This window comes from Salmo salar, chromosome ssa14, assembly GCF_905237065.1.
Source record: "Salmo salar chromosome ssa14, Ssal_v3.1, whole genome shotgun sequence".
NCBI lineage: Eukaryota > Metazoa > Chordata > Actinopteri > Salmoniformes > Salmonidae > Salmo > Salmo salar.
Genome location: NC_059455.1, coordinates 75,151,967 through 75,168,551, shown reverse-complemented (window position 1 = coordinate 75,168,551; position 16,585 = coordinate 75,151,967). Strand labels below are relative to the sequence as shown.

General features: G+C 42.5%; 2 protein-coding genes and 1 long non-coding RNA gene across 3 annotated transcripts; 2 read left to right on the top strand and 1 right to left on the bottom strand.

Annotated features, from left to right (window-relative positions):
* The first annotated feature begins 4,535 nt into the window (after nucleotides 1-4,535).
* LOC123726785 (collagen alpha-1(XXVIII) chain-like) lies at nucleotides 4,536-8,082 on the top strand. Its single transcript, XM_045694797.1, has 4 exons — nucleotides 4,536-4,853; nucleotides 4,957-4,993; nucleotides 5,315-5,541; nucleotides 5,778-8,082. Exons 1-4 carry the CDS (start codon nucleotides 4,785-4,787, stop codon nucleotides 5,964-5,966), a joined length of 522 nt encoding a protein of 173 aa, XP_045550753.1. The 5' UTR covers nucleotides 4,536-4,784; the 3' UTR covers nucleotides 5,967-8,082.
* Nucleotides 6,280-14,699, bottom strand: LOC123726784 (glycoprotein-N-acetylgalactosamine 3-beta-galactosyltransferase 1). The gene is made up of 4 exons (XM_045694796.1): nucleotides 14,381-14,699; nucleotides 13,890-14,082; nucleotides 10,472-11,136; nucleotides 6,280-8,382 (listed from the first exon to the last, which is right to left on the bottom strand). Exons 2-4 carry the CDS (start codon nucleotides 14,056-14,058, stop codon nucleotides 8,206-8,208), a joined length of 1,011 nt encoding a protein of 336 aa, XP_045550752.1. The 5' UTR covers nucleotides 14,059-14,082; nucleotides 14,381-14,699; the 3' UTR covers nucleotides 6,280-8,205.
* A 411-nt stretch (nucleotides 14,700-15,110) lies between these two features.
* On the top strand, nucleotides 15,111-16,258 carry LOC123726791 (uncharacterized). Its single transcript, XR_006758936.1, has 2 exons — nucleotides 15,111-15,639; nucleotides 15,823-16,258. It is a non-coding gene; the product is annotated as an uncharacterized lncRNA (long non-coding RNA).
* Nucleotides 16,259-16,585: the final 327 nt, after the last annotated feature.

Below are 16,585 nucleotides of genomic sequence, written 5' to 3'. Positions count from 1 at the left end.
TTTCGTGGTATCCAATTGGTAGTTACAATCTTGTCCCATCGCTGCAACTCCCATACGGACTTGGGAGAGGCGAAGGTCGAGAGCCGCGCGACCTTCCGAAACACGACTCAGCCAAGCTACACTGCTTCTTGACACACAACGCCGCTTAACCCGGAAGCCAGCCGCACCAATGTGTTGGAGGAAACACCGTACACCAGGCAACCGTGTCAGCGTTCATGCGCGCGGCCCGCCACAGGAGTCGCTAGAGCGCGATGGGACAAGGAAATCTCAGCCTGCCAAACCCTCTCCTCTCGGGAGGCCCAAATTGATTTTAACAAACAATTGGTCCCCCATAAAATGCAGACCTCCATTGAATTGCAAAATTCCGATGTGGCCCTCAAGCCAAAATGTTTGCCTGCCATAGCCCCTACCCCTGGCCCCTACCCCTGGCTCCTACCCCTGGCTCCTACCCCTGGCTCCTACCCCTAGCTCCTATCACCTAGTGCTATCACCTAGCTCCTACCCCCTAGCCCCTACCCCTGGCATAGACCCTTCATCTGCTGTAGATCACTTATTGTCAACATCTCTTGTTTCTTTTCAATACCAGTGTCCCTTTAAAAAGGTCAAATGTTTTTCTTTTTGAAAATTGTCATGTGGAACTGAACTAATGTTTGTATGTTAAGCAGGGTTCTGTGGGCCAGCCAGGTCCACTTGGTCTGTCAGGTATCCCAGGAGCCCAAGGTAGGGTAACATTATCATACTGGACTGGCATGGTGGGGTGTGCGATAGTGATCATCATTTTATTTTACCTTTATTTAACTAGGCAAGTTAGGAACAAATTCTTATTTACAATGACGGCCTAGGAACAGTGGGTTAACTGCCTTGTTCAGGGGCAGAACGACAGATTTTTACCTTGTCAGCTCGGGGATTTAATCTTGCAACCTTTCGAGTCCAACGCTCTAACCACTAGGCTACCTGCTGCCACATAATGGTGATGATGGTGTAATATTTCTTGGATAATTATGTGTAATTGACAATATATCAACTGCAATTCTAGTTAAATGCCCATGTAATTATAGTATGTCGTTCATGGCCCCACAAACAAAATACTCTGCTATGTTCAAGTGGTGAGGTACAGGTAACTGTCAAAATAAAGGAAACACCAACATAAAGTGTCTTAATAGGGCATTGGGCCACCATGAGCCACCAGAACAGCTTCAGTGTGCATTGGTATAGATTCTACAAGTGTCTGGGACTCTACTGGAGGGGTGCGACACCATTCTTCCACAATAAATTCCATAATTTGGTGCTCCAGAATCTCCCATACGTGTTCAATTGGGTTGAGATCTGGTGATTGAGACACACACACCCTTTAAACCCCCTATGCTTCTTCTAGCCATTGTAGTGTTCAACTGGCCATTTTATACATGACCCTAAGCATGATGGGAGGTTTTAATTGCTTAATTAACTCAGGAACCACACCTGTGTGGAAGCACCTGCGTCAATATACTTTGCATCCCTCTTTTACTCAAGTGTTTCCTTTATTTTGGCAGTTACCTGTATGCTCAGAGGGAAATTGGTTTTGGTACTATCACACTGACGTGGCACAATATTCTGTGTGCCACTGTATACAGTGTTGTGAGCTGTTATAGCCATGATTAACCATGCTAATCATTAGTCTGGTCTTCTTGTGACCTTCAGGGGAGCCTGGGTTCCAGGGGCCAATGGGCCCCCCGGGGCCTCCAGGGGACAGCTTTCCAGGAGAAAAGGTACAAACTTAGCCAACGCTTTTGATCCCTGCGGGAATTGAACCAACAACCTGAGCCACACAGGACTGTAACTGCCAAACAAACACACACAGACCGGTTCAATGACAACATGGACACACACAACCATTTGCTGTTCACTATAAATGTTCTTGTTGATGTGCTTAACAATACTGTCATATTACTCTACACAGGGGGATTGGTGGAGACTGTGGGAGGAAAGGAGACAAGGGAGAATTTGGAGAGCCAGGGTCTATAGGACCCATGGTATGATAGTCTTTTGGTCCCATCATGGTTATAAAACTGAGACTGCTCTTCTCTGTGTCACGGAGGCTCTCCGCACTGCTAAAGTTAACTCTCTCTCCTCTGCTCTCATCCTTCTAGACCTATCTGTTGCCTTTGATACTGTGAACCATCAGATCCTCCTCTCCACCCTCTCCGAGTTGGGCATCTCCGGCGCGGCTCACTCTTGGATTGTGTCCTACCTGACAGGTCGCTCCTACCAGGTGGCGTAGCGAGAATCCGTCTCCGCACCACGTGCTCTCACCACTGGTGTCCCCCAGGGCTCAGTTCTAGGCCCTCTCCTATTCTCGCTATACACCAAGTCACTTGGCTCTGTCATATCCTCACATGGTCTCTCCTATCATTGCTACGCAGACGACACACAATTAATCTTCTCCTTTCCCCCTTCTGATAACCAGGTGGCAAATTGCATCTCTGCATGTCTGGCAGACATATAGTGTGGATGACGGATCACCACCTCAAGCTGAACCTCGGCAAGACGGCGCTGCTCTTCCTCCCAGGGAAGGACTGCCCGTTCCATGATCTCGCCATCACGGTTGACAACTCCATTGTGTCCTCCTCCCAGAGTGCTAAGAGCCTTGGCGTGACCCTGGACAACACCCTGTAGTTCTCCGCTAACATAAGGCGGTGACCCAATCCTGTAGGTTCATGCTCTACAACATTCGCAGAGTACGACCCTGCCTCACACAGGAAGCGGCGCAGGTCCTAATCCAGGAACTTGTCATCTCCCGTCTGGATTACTGGAACTCGCTGTTGGCGGGGCTCCCTGCCTGTGCCATTAAACCCCTACAACTCATCCAGAACGCCGCAGCCCGTCTGGTGTTCAACCTTCCCAAGTTCTCTCACGTCACCCCGCTCCTCCGCACACTCCACTGGCTTCCAGTTGAAGCTCGCATCTGCTACAAGACCATGGTGCTTGCCTACGGAGCTGTGAGGGGAACGGCACCTCCGTACCTTCAGGCTCTAATCCTTCTAACCACCCCCCCCTTAAAAGATTTAGATGCACTATTGTAAAGTGGTTGTTCCACTGGATATCATAAGGTGAATGCACCAATTTGTAAGTCTCTCTGGATAAGAGTGTCTGCTAAATGACGTAAATGTAAAATGACATACAGTTGAAGTCAGAAGTTTACATGCACTTATGTTGGAGTCATTAAAATGCGTTTTTCAACCACTCCACAAATTTCTTGTTAAAAACTAGTTTTGGCAAGTCGGTTAGGACATCTACTTTGTGCATGACACAAGTAATTTTCCAACAATTGCTTACAGACAGATTATTTCACTTATAATTCACTGTATCACAATTCCAGTGGGTCAGAAGTTTACATACACTAAGTTGACTGTGCCTTTAAACAGCTTGGAAAATTCCAGAAAATTATGACATGGCTTTAGAAGCTTCTGATAGGCTAATTGACATAATTTGAGTCAATTGAAGGTGTACCTGTGGATGTATTTCAAGGCCTACCTTCAAACTCAGTGCCGCTTTGCTTGACATCAAATCGGCCGAAAAATTGTAGACCTCCACAAGTCTGGTTCATCCTTGGGAGCAATTTCCAAATGCCTGAAGGTACCACGTTCATCTGTAAAAACAATAGTATGCAAGTATAAACACCATGGGACCACGCAGCTGTCATACCTCTCAGGAAGGAGACGCGTTCTGTCTCCTAGAGATGAACATACTTTGGTGCAAAAAGTGCAAATCAATCCCAGAACAACAGCGAAGGACCTTGTGAAGATGCTGGAGGAAACGGGTACAAAAGTATCTATATCCACAGTAAAACGAGTCCTATATCGACATAACCTGAAAAAACACTCAGCAAGGAAGAAGCCACTGCTCCAAAACCACCATAAAAAGCCAGACTACGGTTTGCAACTGCGCATGGGGACAAAGATCGTACTTTTTGGAGAAATGTTCTCTGGTCTGATGAAACAAAAATAGAACTGTTTGACCATAATGACCATCATTATGTTTGGAGGAAAAAGGGGAGGCTTGCAAGCCAAAGAACACCATACCAACCGTGAAGCACGGGGGTGGCAGCATCATGTTGTGGGGGTGATTTGCTGCAGGAGGGACTGGTGCACTTCACAAAATAGATGGCATCATGAGAAAGGAAAATGATGTGGATATATTGAAGCAACGTCTCAAGACATCAGTCAGGAAGTTAAAGCTTGGTCACAAATGGGTCTTCCAAATGGACAATGACCCAAAGCATACTTCCAAAGTTGTGGCAAAATGGCTTAAGGACAACAAAGTCAAGGTATTGGAGTGGCCATCACAAAGCCTTGACCTCAACCCTATAGAAAATTTGTGGGCAGAACTGAAAAAGCGTGTGCAAGCAAGGAGGCCTACAAACCTGACTCAGTTACACCAGCTCTGTCAGGAGGAATGGGCCAAAATTCATCCAACTTATTGTGGGAAGCTTGTGGAAGGCTACCCGAAACGTTTGACCCAAGTTAAACAATTTAAAGGCAATGCTACCAAATACTAATTGAGTGTATGTAAACTTCTGACCCACTGGGAATGTGATGAAAGAAATAAAAGCTGAAAGAAATCATTCTCTGTCCTATTATTCTGAAATTTCACATTCTTAAAATAAAGTGGTGATGCTAACTGACCTAAGAGAGGGAATTTTTACTAGGATTAAATGTCAGGAATTGTGAAAAACTGAGTTTAAATGTATTTGGCTAAGGTGTATGTAAACTTCCGACTTCAACTGTATTTCATGGTTCATTTATATGTTGATTGCTAACCTGTGTCCAAACTTGCAGGGGAAATCTGGTGAGAAGGGGGAACCTGGCCTGACAGTGAGGAGAGCACAAAATGCTTACTGTTTCATAATAACACCTTTTGTTATGTCTCTCAACCATATTTTTCTATCTCAGTAACGTTTTCTTCTTCCTCCCACAGAGAGAGGAAGTCATCAAAATCATCAGGGACATTTGTGGTTAGTTAAAACAGCTCATTGACTATGAATGAATGGATGTGTACAGAACATAAACACTATTGACTTACAGAGTTAGCTGATGTTTCTTCCTTCTAAGGAACTGTGTCAAGAGCTCCCTGGAAAACAGTGGCAATTGTTACTATTGCTGGACTATCCTTTGCTAAATAGATCAAAATTAATATATTAAATGTTCTTCTGTTTGCTCTTTGTGTTCTAGGCCAGGTTACTGTAAAACACTTTGTGACAACTGCTGATGTAAAAATGACTTTTTAAATACATTTGATTGATCGATAAAGACACTCTCTCTGTTTATGTTCTCAGGCTGTGCTCTGAAGTGCAGAGAGAGTCCTCTGGAGCTGGCGTTTGTGATTGACAGCTCAGAGAGCTTTGGACCGGAGAACTTTGAGGTGGTCAAGGACTTTGTGAACGCCCTGACTGACCGTATGTCTGTGAACTGTGAGGCCAGCAGGATCAGTGTGATCCTCTACAGTCATTTGGACATGGTGGTGGTCAATGTGAAGCAGCAGTCCAGCCAGAACGATGTTAAGGTCAGTAGTATTGAAGCAGATGAGTACCTGTTACAGACTGGGTTCAAATCCTGGGTTTCTTGCATGCCACCACTGTGTTAGCCCTCTGAGCTAATGTCTAGACATTCTTGAAGCAGACCTGTGTTCATTCTGCTGTATCCTTTTTCTGTCTGATGTTAATTACACTCATTCATTCATCCACTGGTATATCTGTCTGTCTGTCAATCTATGTAATTTCTCTGACTGCGGTGAGGAAGATGCTATACCTGGGCGAGGGCACCTTTATGGGTAGTGCCATCTTGAGAGCCAACCAGCTGTTCCAGGCCTCGCGGCCCGGTGTTCATAAAGTCGCCGTGGTACAAACCGATGGGCAGGCAGACCGGTGTGATGCAGTGCAGCCTGAGGACGCCGCCAGCATTGATGTTTGTCATCGGAGTGGTAAATAAGAAAGGCCCGCTGTAAGCAGAATTCCAGGCTGAGATGATTGCTATCACCTCTGGCCCAGATGAGGAGCACGTGTACCTGATAGACGACTTCATGACGCTGCCCAGTATGTGGTTCGAGATCAAGTTCAAGACTCTAGATCAAGTTTAAGACTAGATGCTAGACTGCCTAGTATATGGTTCTAGTTAAGTTTTATTTACACTGACACTCATAGCAGTCAATTCAAAATGGAATCCATGCAAATAGCATAGGCCTATCTAAATACATTGATAAAATATCTATCAGAACTCAGGATAAGACCCAGATGCAGACAGCTAGAATTACAGATGTTTATTGACCCAAACAGGGGGCAGGCAAAAGACAGGTCTAGGCCAGGAAGAGGTTCGTAATCGGGTCAGAGTCAGGCAGGTACAGAACGGCAGGCAGGCTGGTCAGAACTAGTTAACAGAAACTTGAGAAAACAGGAAGACGGGAAAACATGCTGGTAAGACCTGACAAGACGAACTGGAAACAGACAGAGAACACAGGTATAAATGCACAGGGGATAATGGGGAAGATGGGCAAGACCTAGAGGGGGGTGGAGACAAGCACAAAGACAGGTGAACCCAATCAGAGTGTGGCAAGAACAGACAAGGGATCTATTCTACCAACACAAATGAAGAGCCCCTTAAGGGGTTTGTGATGGGGATGTCTTGATTTCTGTAGATCGGCATGGAACAGGGCCAAAACTGCTTTGACATTAACTCGATGATGTTAAAAACCTTTATATAACCCTTTGGTTTATGACGTCTGTGAGAGAGCAGCGATTATTTAAAATGTAAGTATTTGAGTTTAAACAGTGTGAAAATGCATTGCATGTAAAGCAGTCACCATAGTTGCAGTATTGTAAACTCTTTAAACGTTATAGATAATGTCTCATCACATCCCAACTATGCTCACTGCGTGGCCTGTTTAAAGTTACATTTGGGGAAAAGTTATATTTTGATACTCCCTGGATGACTATTTAATAATTTGATAGCTTGAAATTAGCTTGATGTTGATGACAGTCTTTGTTAAACTGTGTATCTTGGCACAGCCCTGGAGAGTATGCTGCTCTTTGTCTTATCTGTACATGGATTTCTTCACACTTCCATACACCCACTATAAATGTTTTGTCTATGGCAGACTCAGATCTGTTTCCTTGTTCAGATTACGTCATAATGTTACAAAACCAGTTCTCACAACCAGTTCTCGCATGTAACAGACAGTGGTGCTTTGTTTAAAGAGTTGGGCCGGATACAAAGCCTGCACATTTCCCAATGTTGATGTCAGAGGGATGCACTGAGGACATGGCCTCCTATCTATCTATGGCTGCATCCCAATTCTCCCAAGGATGTGGAGTATGTAAGTGCATACTTTGGGATAAGGGTGGAGAATTGGGACACAGTCTCTATATCAGTTACAGTTTGACCAAAGCTCAGGCGAACGACAGCACTGCTACACTGATGCTCCAGAGGACCTGTATACTCTATTTCTCTATTGTGTTCTTTATGTAGTCTGTGAACCACCCCTGTACTGTACAAATATTCAACCAGTTCATATTTTTTATATTTTCACACCCTTGTTTTTACTCATTGTGTTGCTTCAAATAATTGTCCATTAAAAGACACCTTAACTTCCACACCAAAAACACTGAACTGAACAGATTCTCACAGGTCAGGAGTCTCATAACATAAAATGATCTGTTGTGTACTGAACTTTGTCAAAATGTCATCTTTAGCTATCAATCTGAATTTAATATTTTACTAGACCTCCATAAATCTGTAGAACCCATTAAGTACATACTTCTATTTTCATTTTAACAAAATATCATGTTAACCTTTGTTTAACTGTAAGTTGGAAAAAATGAACACTCGACTGTAAAATAGATATTTTTTTACATTGTATAACAAAAGCAAAGAAGGAAATGTGAAACTCTATCAACAGAATGAACTCAACTTAGTACAACTGTCTCACCCTGTCACAAAAAAACTGTAACTCTATTGTTCATGTTTGTTTACATAGACAACAAATACAATGTATAGCTTCAAAATATGTTTAAAACTACCATGTCAATGAATTTGATAGTGGTTCCATTTCCTTAGTCTCATTGCCACTTTCTTTGGTAAGCTGAGCAATGTCAGGCTGTTGTTTCGGCATTTAAACATGACACAGAAATAAGTTCTTTCTTCAGTGCAGTAGTCTGTCTGTGATATCTCTGTGTTAAGCAGAGACAGGTGTGGTGGTGTTACTCTCAATTTCAGCTGCTGCAGCATCAGGGTTGTACCTGTACTTGTATCCATAGGGCCGTAGATGATAGGTGAAGTATTCCAGCGTGTACATCTCTACAGGATAGATGTAGTGAAATGATACGATGTGATCTGAACAACATTCTGGGCCCTGGGAGAAAGAAGAACGACAGTCTGATTAAGTATATAAATAGTCGTTTAGGTCAAGGGTTCTTCAACGTTTTCAGCCTGGGACCCAAATGAGAAATTCTGTGTTTTCCTGGGACCCAAGCATAGGAAAATGTGCAACTATACATACATATCAGTACATCTCATTGCACTTACGCCTAAAACAAATGCAATATAGACAAAAACAAATAACAATGAAATTAAATATCCATATAAATATTTATTAATGTTAATTTTCCCCCATTAAAAACACTCTTACATATCTGTCTAGGTTGGAACTGTTGCTGTTAAAATACAATAAATAATTTTCATTCTGAACTGGAATAAACGGATTTGATCACATCACACAGACGAATAACAGAACACACACAGGCTTTCTGATAGTGCAACCCTAAGTAACAGTACAGATTAAAAAAAAATGATCAGGCCTACTGTACATCTTACTGTAGAAATTATTGTTAAGTCTAGGTTGGAACTGTTGCTGTTAAAATACAATACATATGTTTTATTCTGAACTGGAATAAACTGATTGATCACATCACACAGATGTAGGCCAGAAAACACACAGCAGTCCTAATGAGCATGTCTATTCTGGGCTCTGTTTTTGACAGTACAACACTGAGGTCATGCTCAGCCTTCAAACTGTTTCTGTACTTGTTTTTTAAGTATGCCAGAGTTGAGAACCCTGACTCGCATAGGTATGTGGTGCCAAACTGGACCAGAACATCTACTGCTTTCTCAGTCAGGCAGGAGACCGCTTCCTGCTGTTGATGAACAACCCAGAACTGTATTGAGTGTGTTTGCCTCAAAAAGCATCTTGCTTCAATCAGTTTATTCCAGTTAAGAATAACAATTATTATTGTATTTTAACAGCAACAGTTCCAACCTAGACTAGTTTTTTCAACAATCATTTCTACAGTAAGATGTACAGTAGGCCTGATCATTTTTCATCATCATCTGTGCTGTTACTGGGTTGCACTGGTAGCTAGCTTGCTTTGGCGAATGTTAGCTATTAGCAGTGTACACGGCCAGGGGATTGTATGAAAGAGAAACTCACATCTACTACTATGAGAGTTAGTACTCCCTTATTTCTGCTTCTCATCACCTGTTATAAAATGACAACAATGCCTTGCTAGCTGACTTACTTTTCCACTGTCGAAGCACTGTTTCCTGAAGCATTCTGTCCTGTTCTGAAAGAACTCACTGGGTTTACCATCATGCTGTGGATGTTTGGTCAGGACGTGTCGTTTTATTAATTTGTTCGTCATGAGAGACTCATTACTAAGCACTTCCTCACACAAAACACATTGTGGGCGCTCCTCGTTATAAGTTTGTATGAAAGAGAGAGAAACTCATCGCTGTATATGCGTTTCATGACAATTGAGCTCAGTCAGAACTTGTGACTAGCATAAGTCCATTTGATAACAGCGGTGAGTGATTGGGAATGAAGAGTCAATGGCTAACAGCGGATCATCTGCTGCCTGAACGACAGCGCTGCATCGGGTGGGTCGCGGAGTGATCTTCAAGAAAACTGCAGAAAAAGATCCGGTAAACCGCGAAGCACACGGGCATCTCCTCTCTCAAACTCGCGCAGCTGCCAAACTGAGCAGAGAAGCAGATTCACTTGGCCAAATCAATAATTATACATTTACACTGACACGTCGCGACCCATACTTTAAGAAAGGCTTATTTAGGTAGTATACCAACTGCTGTATTAAGCCTGTATAAAACATTATACAAGTGTTTATATAAGGCCCTGTACATCATGCTGCCTCACGCTACAGTAACAAGATATAGGCTTTTGTCTTAAGAGCCTTTCCGGCTCGCACAAGCTTTGCTACTTACTTATAATAAGTACAATGCCATGAGTAAATCCATGAGTAAATATTTACTGTAGTTACTCAATCATAAAACACTTTGAATGCCAAACCCAAAGCATCTATGACACCTCTCAATATACATTACACATGATTGAGGAAGTATCACACAGCTGAAAATATAATTGAATAGAATGGTATGTATGATTATACTTGATGTAAGTGTCTACTTCATTAGGGTTAGGCTATGCTTACCTCTCTTGGTTTGTAGTGGTCGTATAAGAGATACCAGGGCCGTTTTCTGGGCGGCTCTTTGATCAAGTACATGTCTGGTGGGTAGGGATGAAAAGTCTGCCTTCCCTTCACATCTCTGGAGTCCCCCGGCTCCACACCCATAGTCTCCATACACTTCCCTAGAGCCATGTCTTCTATGATGGAGAAGTTGGAACATTTCCCTGTGTCGAATCCCTTGATGAACCTTCTGACGGCTTCTTTACTGAGGACATAGCCGGCTCCACCACTCATGTAACCCTGCTGGACGAACGGGTGGAACCTTCGCCCAAAGTATACAGGCTTCTCCGGGTCCTGTTTAGACAATGTGTGTCGGAGGTTCTCGATGACCACGAACGTGTCATCGTCGGCTTTGAGGACCCAGTCGTAGTCGTTGCGGTGGTGTTGGTAGATGTACTGGAAGGCTCTGATGGTCTTCCAGTAGAGCTGGTCTCGTCCCTCAGTTACGTTGAGCCCCACCGTGGGGAATTCTGTCTCCTCTGAGCTCATGTAGAGGTTTTTTTTGCATCGTTTGCCCCAGGTGGCCCGGATGTGTTTGGTTCTGGACTCCAGGTTCTTAGGCCCAGTCATGATCCAACATAGTAGTCGTACATTTTGGGACAGGTTGGCTGCAACACTCCTGTCCTCATCTGAAAGAGATCATTTAAAAAATAATGAATAAAAAGTGTGGTCAATTAGCACATGGTGTCCCAAACTCGGTCCTGGGGTGCGTGCTTAGACACCTCCTGCACTCCCTGTTCGCCCACGTCTACGTGGCCTTGCACAATTTCAACACCATCATTAAGTTTGCCGACGACACGACGGTGATAGGCCCGGTTCACCGATGACGATGAGTCAGCCTACAGAGAAGAAGTCAGAGCCCTAGCAGTGTGGTGCCAGGACAACAACCTCTCCCTCAACATCAGCAAGACAAAGGAGCTGATCGTGGACTACAGGAAACAGAGGACCAAGCACGCACCCATCCACATAGACAGGGCTGTAGTGGAGCAGGTTGAGAGCTTCAAGTTCCTCTGTGTCCACATCACTAAGGAATAATCATGGTTCACACACACACCAACACATTCATGAAGAGGGCATGACAACACCTCTTCCCCCTCAGGAGGCTAAAAAGATTTAGCATGGGTCCTCAGATCCTCTAAAGGGTATACAGCTGCACCATTGAGAGCATCTTGACAGGCTGCATCACGGCTTGGTATGGCAACTGCTTGGCATCTGACCCCAAGGCACTACAGAGGGTAGTGTGTACAGCCCATTACATCACTGGGGCCGAGCTCCCTGCCATCCAGGACCTCTGTACCAGGCGGTGTCAGAGGAAGACCCTAAAAGGTCTGAACTATTCCCTCTGCTACTGCATGGAAAGCTGTACCAATGCCCCAAGTCTGTAAGCAACAGGACACTGAACAGCTTCTACCCCCGTAAGACTGCTAAATAGTTAGTCCGGGTAGCTATTGGTTAACTATATGAATTGACCCTTTTTGCAACTCTTTTCACTCATCACATATACTGCTGTTGTCATGAACACAATGGGAGACAGAGAGCTGGTTTCATGCGCAGGGCACAGCAGGTGTTTATTTGTAAACAACCACAGGAGGAGGCAAGTAGCTGGGTCCAGGGGAAGGTAGAAGGTCATACACGGGGGTCCAAAAAGGCAACAGTACAGACAGGGAAAAAGGCTAGTAATGTCATCCGGGAGATCAGGCAATAGGTTGATAACAGGAAATTCGATAGGCTTAGCTACAGGCAGGTAATAGGCAAAACGCATTTTTAGTGAGGCAGGCCAAAACTATCATACATGGGAGGATTAAATTACAGTAAAACCAGCACTCCAAGTAGAAGTGTGACACAAAACAATCAATACCTCACAATGATGGGGTGCAAAGAACTGAACTAAATAGTGTGTGATAATGACATACAGGTGTGTGAACAGGTGATTGGGATCTGGAGAGTGAGCTGCGTTCAGGGGATCTATGTGTGTTGAGAGTGTGAGCTGGAAAGTGCGCTGCGTTCAGGGGATCTACATGTTTGAGCGTGTGAGTTGGAAGCAAACGTTACAGCTGTTACTGTTTATTATCTATCTTGTTGACTAGTCACTTTATCCTTACATATGTACATTCTGTACAATGACAATCTAGATGATTCTGTGCTTTCAACTTTGTGGCAACAGTTTGGGAAAGGCCCTTTCCTGTTTCAGCATGACATTGCCCCTGTGAACAAAGCGAGTTCCATACAGAAATAAATATTTGTCGAGATCGGTGTGGAAGAACTTGACTGGCCTGCACAGAGCCCTGACCTCAACTCTATCTAAAACCTACGGGATAAATTGGAACGCTGACTGTGAACCAGACCTAATCGCCCAACATCAGTGCCCTACCTCACTAATGCTCTTGTGGCTTAATGGAAGCAAGTCTTCACAGCAATATTCCAACATTTTGCCGTTTCCTTCCTCTCTGGCAACTGAGTTAGGAAGGACGCCTGTATCTTTGTAGTGACTGGGTGTATTGATACACCATCCAAAGTGTAATTAATAACTTCTCGATGCTCAAAGGGATATTCAATGATTTTAGTTTTTACCCATCTACCAATAGCTGGGTTTTTCTTCTTTGCTAGGCATTGGAAAACCTCCCTGGCCTTTGTGGTTGAATCTATGTTTGAACTTCACAGCTCGACTGAGGTACCAAAAATCATGTTAAACACTTATTGCACACAGAGTGAGTCCATGAATTTATTATGTGACTTCTTAAACACATTTCAACTTTTCAAGACATTTAAGCTTTTCATTTTTTATACATTTTTATACATTTGCAAAAATGTCTAAAAACATAATTCCACTTTGACATTATGGGGTATTGTGTGTAGGGCAGTGACACAAAATCTCAATTTAATCAATTTTAAATCAGGCTGTAGCACAACAAAATGTGGAAAAAGTCAAGGGGTGTGAATACTTTCTGGAGGCACTGTATTTGAATCAGCTGTGTTGTGCTAGAGCACCCACATTTTTTTGTTGGGGCCAGGACCGAGTTTGGGAAACTCTGATTTAGCAGATGCTATTATCCAAAGTATTTGGTTGTGTCATTGAAACAACTGCATGTGGCCTATGCAGGAATCAAACCCCTAACAGTAGTGTTCCCAGCACTGTGCTCTAATCCACTGGCCTCTTGGAACCAGAATTCTTTCAGGAATCACAGATGTTAGAAGATTCTCTCTCACACACACACAAAAAAAGCTTTCTACTTAGACTTAGACCTTACACATTAATAGGAAGTGGAGAAAACCTCAACGCATTTGTTTATATTCGTTTTTGATTAATAACATTCTATTACAATATTGGGATTAAGAAAGCGACAAATAAAATGCAGTGAATGGATATTCAGAAGTCAATTACCTGAGAGTATGTGTCTTGGAACCCTTTTGTCATAATGAACTCCACTGGAGTAACCCAGTGAGAAAACAGCTGGTTTTGCAGTGCTGGTGTCCAAGTAAACAAAGTATTGAATAAACAGAAATCCTATACACAGCCCAGACACAAAGGGTACAGGTGAAAGAGTGATCATAATTCCCCTCTTTTAGACCAAACCCTGTGAGTGATACAAAAAAATAAGTGAGTTAGGGCAGGTTAACAAACACTTGTTACTTCCAACCTGTCAAAAATAATTTGCCAATATGCTATATACAGTATTCAACTGACGTTGACTGTGCTATAATGTTGAAGATCAGTTTACAAGGGGGATGTATTTAAAATAAAGAATTGTAATAATGACTCTCAATCAAAGTCATTGTTACTTTTAAAGTTACAATAACACCTTTAGCAACATTTTGATATTAAAATATTTTGATATTATCGTTGGTAATTTTTAATGAAAAAAATGGGCTTACCAGTTCACACAAAAATGTAAAAAAATATATTCTCCTCTGATTGTGGATAACGCCGGAGTAGAAACATGGAGTGACAAGAATAAGAGCACATAGTGGTGGGAGTGAGTTTTATAGGCCGGTTAATTCCTCCAATACGCATGCATGGAATGTTACCAAGCAGTTATTGCGTTTGCCTTGTCTGATACATCTGATGATGAGACTGAAATTATGTATGTACACTAGTAGGCTATAATTGACACATTTTCAGTCAGTGCATGATCATATCCACAGATCCAAATGGTATCCGTATTTGTTGTTTAAATTCGGATATTGAACGAACGGTACACGGATCGTGCTTTCATCCATTTACCTGCAATCACAAGAATGTTCTAGGAAACAACAAATCGATTTAGTCAGTGTCGCCTTTATTTTTTTCTCTTTATTTTGGGAGAGGGAGCTCAAAAAGAAATGTCCTGTTTTTATAAATAACAACTTTGTAACAGTTCTATAACATTTTCATAACCACTCTTTATAATACTTGTGTCTAAGGTTACGATGGACATTGAGATTCCCCTGACTGATTTGGTGTTTGTCGTTTAGGCTACTGCTTAGTGCTGCATGCATATATCATTTGGTGCGAGTCATTTCCAATAAATGTAACCAATTCACGTTAATAACTTTACGTCCAAATACAAAGTCACCGCTAGGGGGCCCTATAAGAAAAGGTTTTCCCATCCAAGTCTATGAATGGTCAAAGAAAATTCTACTTCCGGGATAAACAAGGGAACGCTGTTTTTTTGAATAACTGTCCTTGTTTTAATGTGACTAAGTTGCCAAAACTGCACATCTACAGAGGTATTTGTTTTTTATCTGAATGTGTCATGCGACATTTGTCACGAAAGGACTTGCCTTACATAGTAGTGAACGTGACGCATAGCTTGAAACCTGAAAGTTGTGAGTTCGAGCCAGCAGTCACAGATTAGTCATACAATCAGCCACCGAGTTGTCTTTGAAGGAAGGTCAAGTAGCTAACCGTCATACATAGTTGGCTTGCGATCTTACTACATTTATTTGTTTTGCGTGTTTCTCTTGCCAGCAACTTCATGGCGAATCCTTCCCACGTATCAAGAGTTTTGTCTTTGTATAAGAGGATTCTACTGTTGCACCGGTTCCTGCCCATTGACTTGAGAGCGCTGAGAGACCAGTATGTCAAAGATGAATTCAGAAGGAACAAAACGGCGGCGCCCGAGGAGGTCACTGTCTTCATGAGGGAATGGGGGGTAAGTTGGCAACACTACAGAACTGCTTGTGCATGTGCACGATCAATACATATACATGTGTAGCTAATAAATGAAATTGATAAGCACGTCCTTCTACTTATGGTCATGCTATTTCTTGCATTGAATAGAGGATATTTGAGGGGACAGGAGATTTAACTAATATCTTTGGTCACTTTTTTATAGAAGAACATGTGCCGTTTAATCCCTCGCCGCACGATGGCGGTGTTTACCATAATTCCAGAGCCTGGACAATATCTCTGCATCTCTGATTCAAGATTTTAGCACAGCACACAATGAAGATATGTTATCTATCATCAGTATTGTAGTACATGTAGCGTAGCCGTTAAGCCCACTTCAATCTTTGATTTCAACCAATTTATCTGGTTGTTATATCCATAACCGTTTTTATTTGAAGCCATTCAGATGTTTTATTATTAGGTTATTGACAGCTGTGTAAGTAACCACTAGTTACCAGTTTCAAAGCTGTAAAAAAACGTTGGTGTTGAGGTGACCCCCAGATAAACACATTTTTCACACATGTTTTGTATCTTCTCAGATAATTGATCATACTTCATGTACTATTAAAATGTTCATGTGCAGATATATGCACAGGATAGCACATTTCATTGGCATTAATTACTATTTATTAACCAATTGAAAATATTTTTCATGCTAAGTGTCGAGCCTGTATGTCACAGTCACACAATAGCAACATATTTTGGTTAACTATATCAAGATAATAGATTTCAGGCATTCACAGCTTACATTTTGAAATACATTTTGTCTTATTTTACTGTTAAATGAACCTTGCATTGTTATACATACATACCATTTTTGTCAGTTTGACATTTATCTCAGGTGAGCTTAAAGCAGTGGTCACCAACCTTTTCTGACTCAAGATCACTTTCTGAGTCAAAATGCAAGCCGAGATCTAGCGCTCACATGT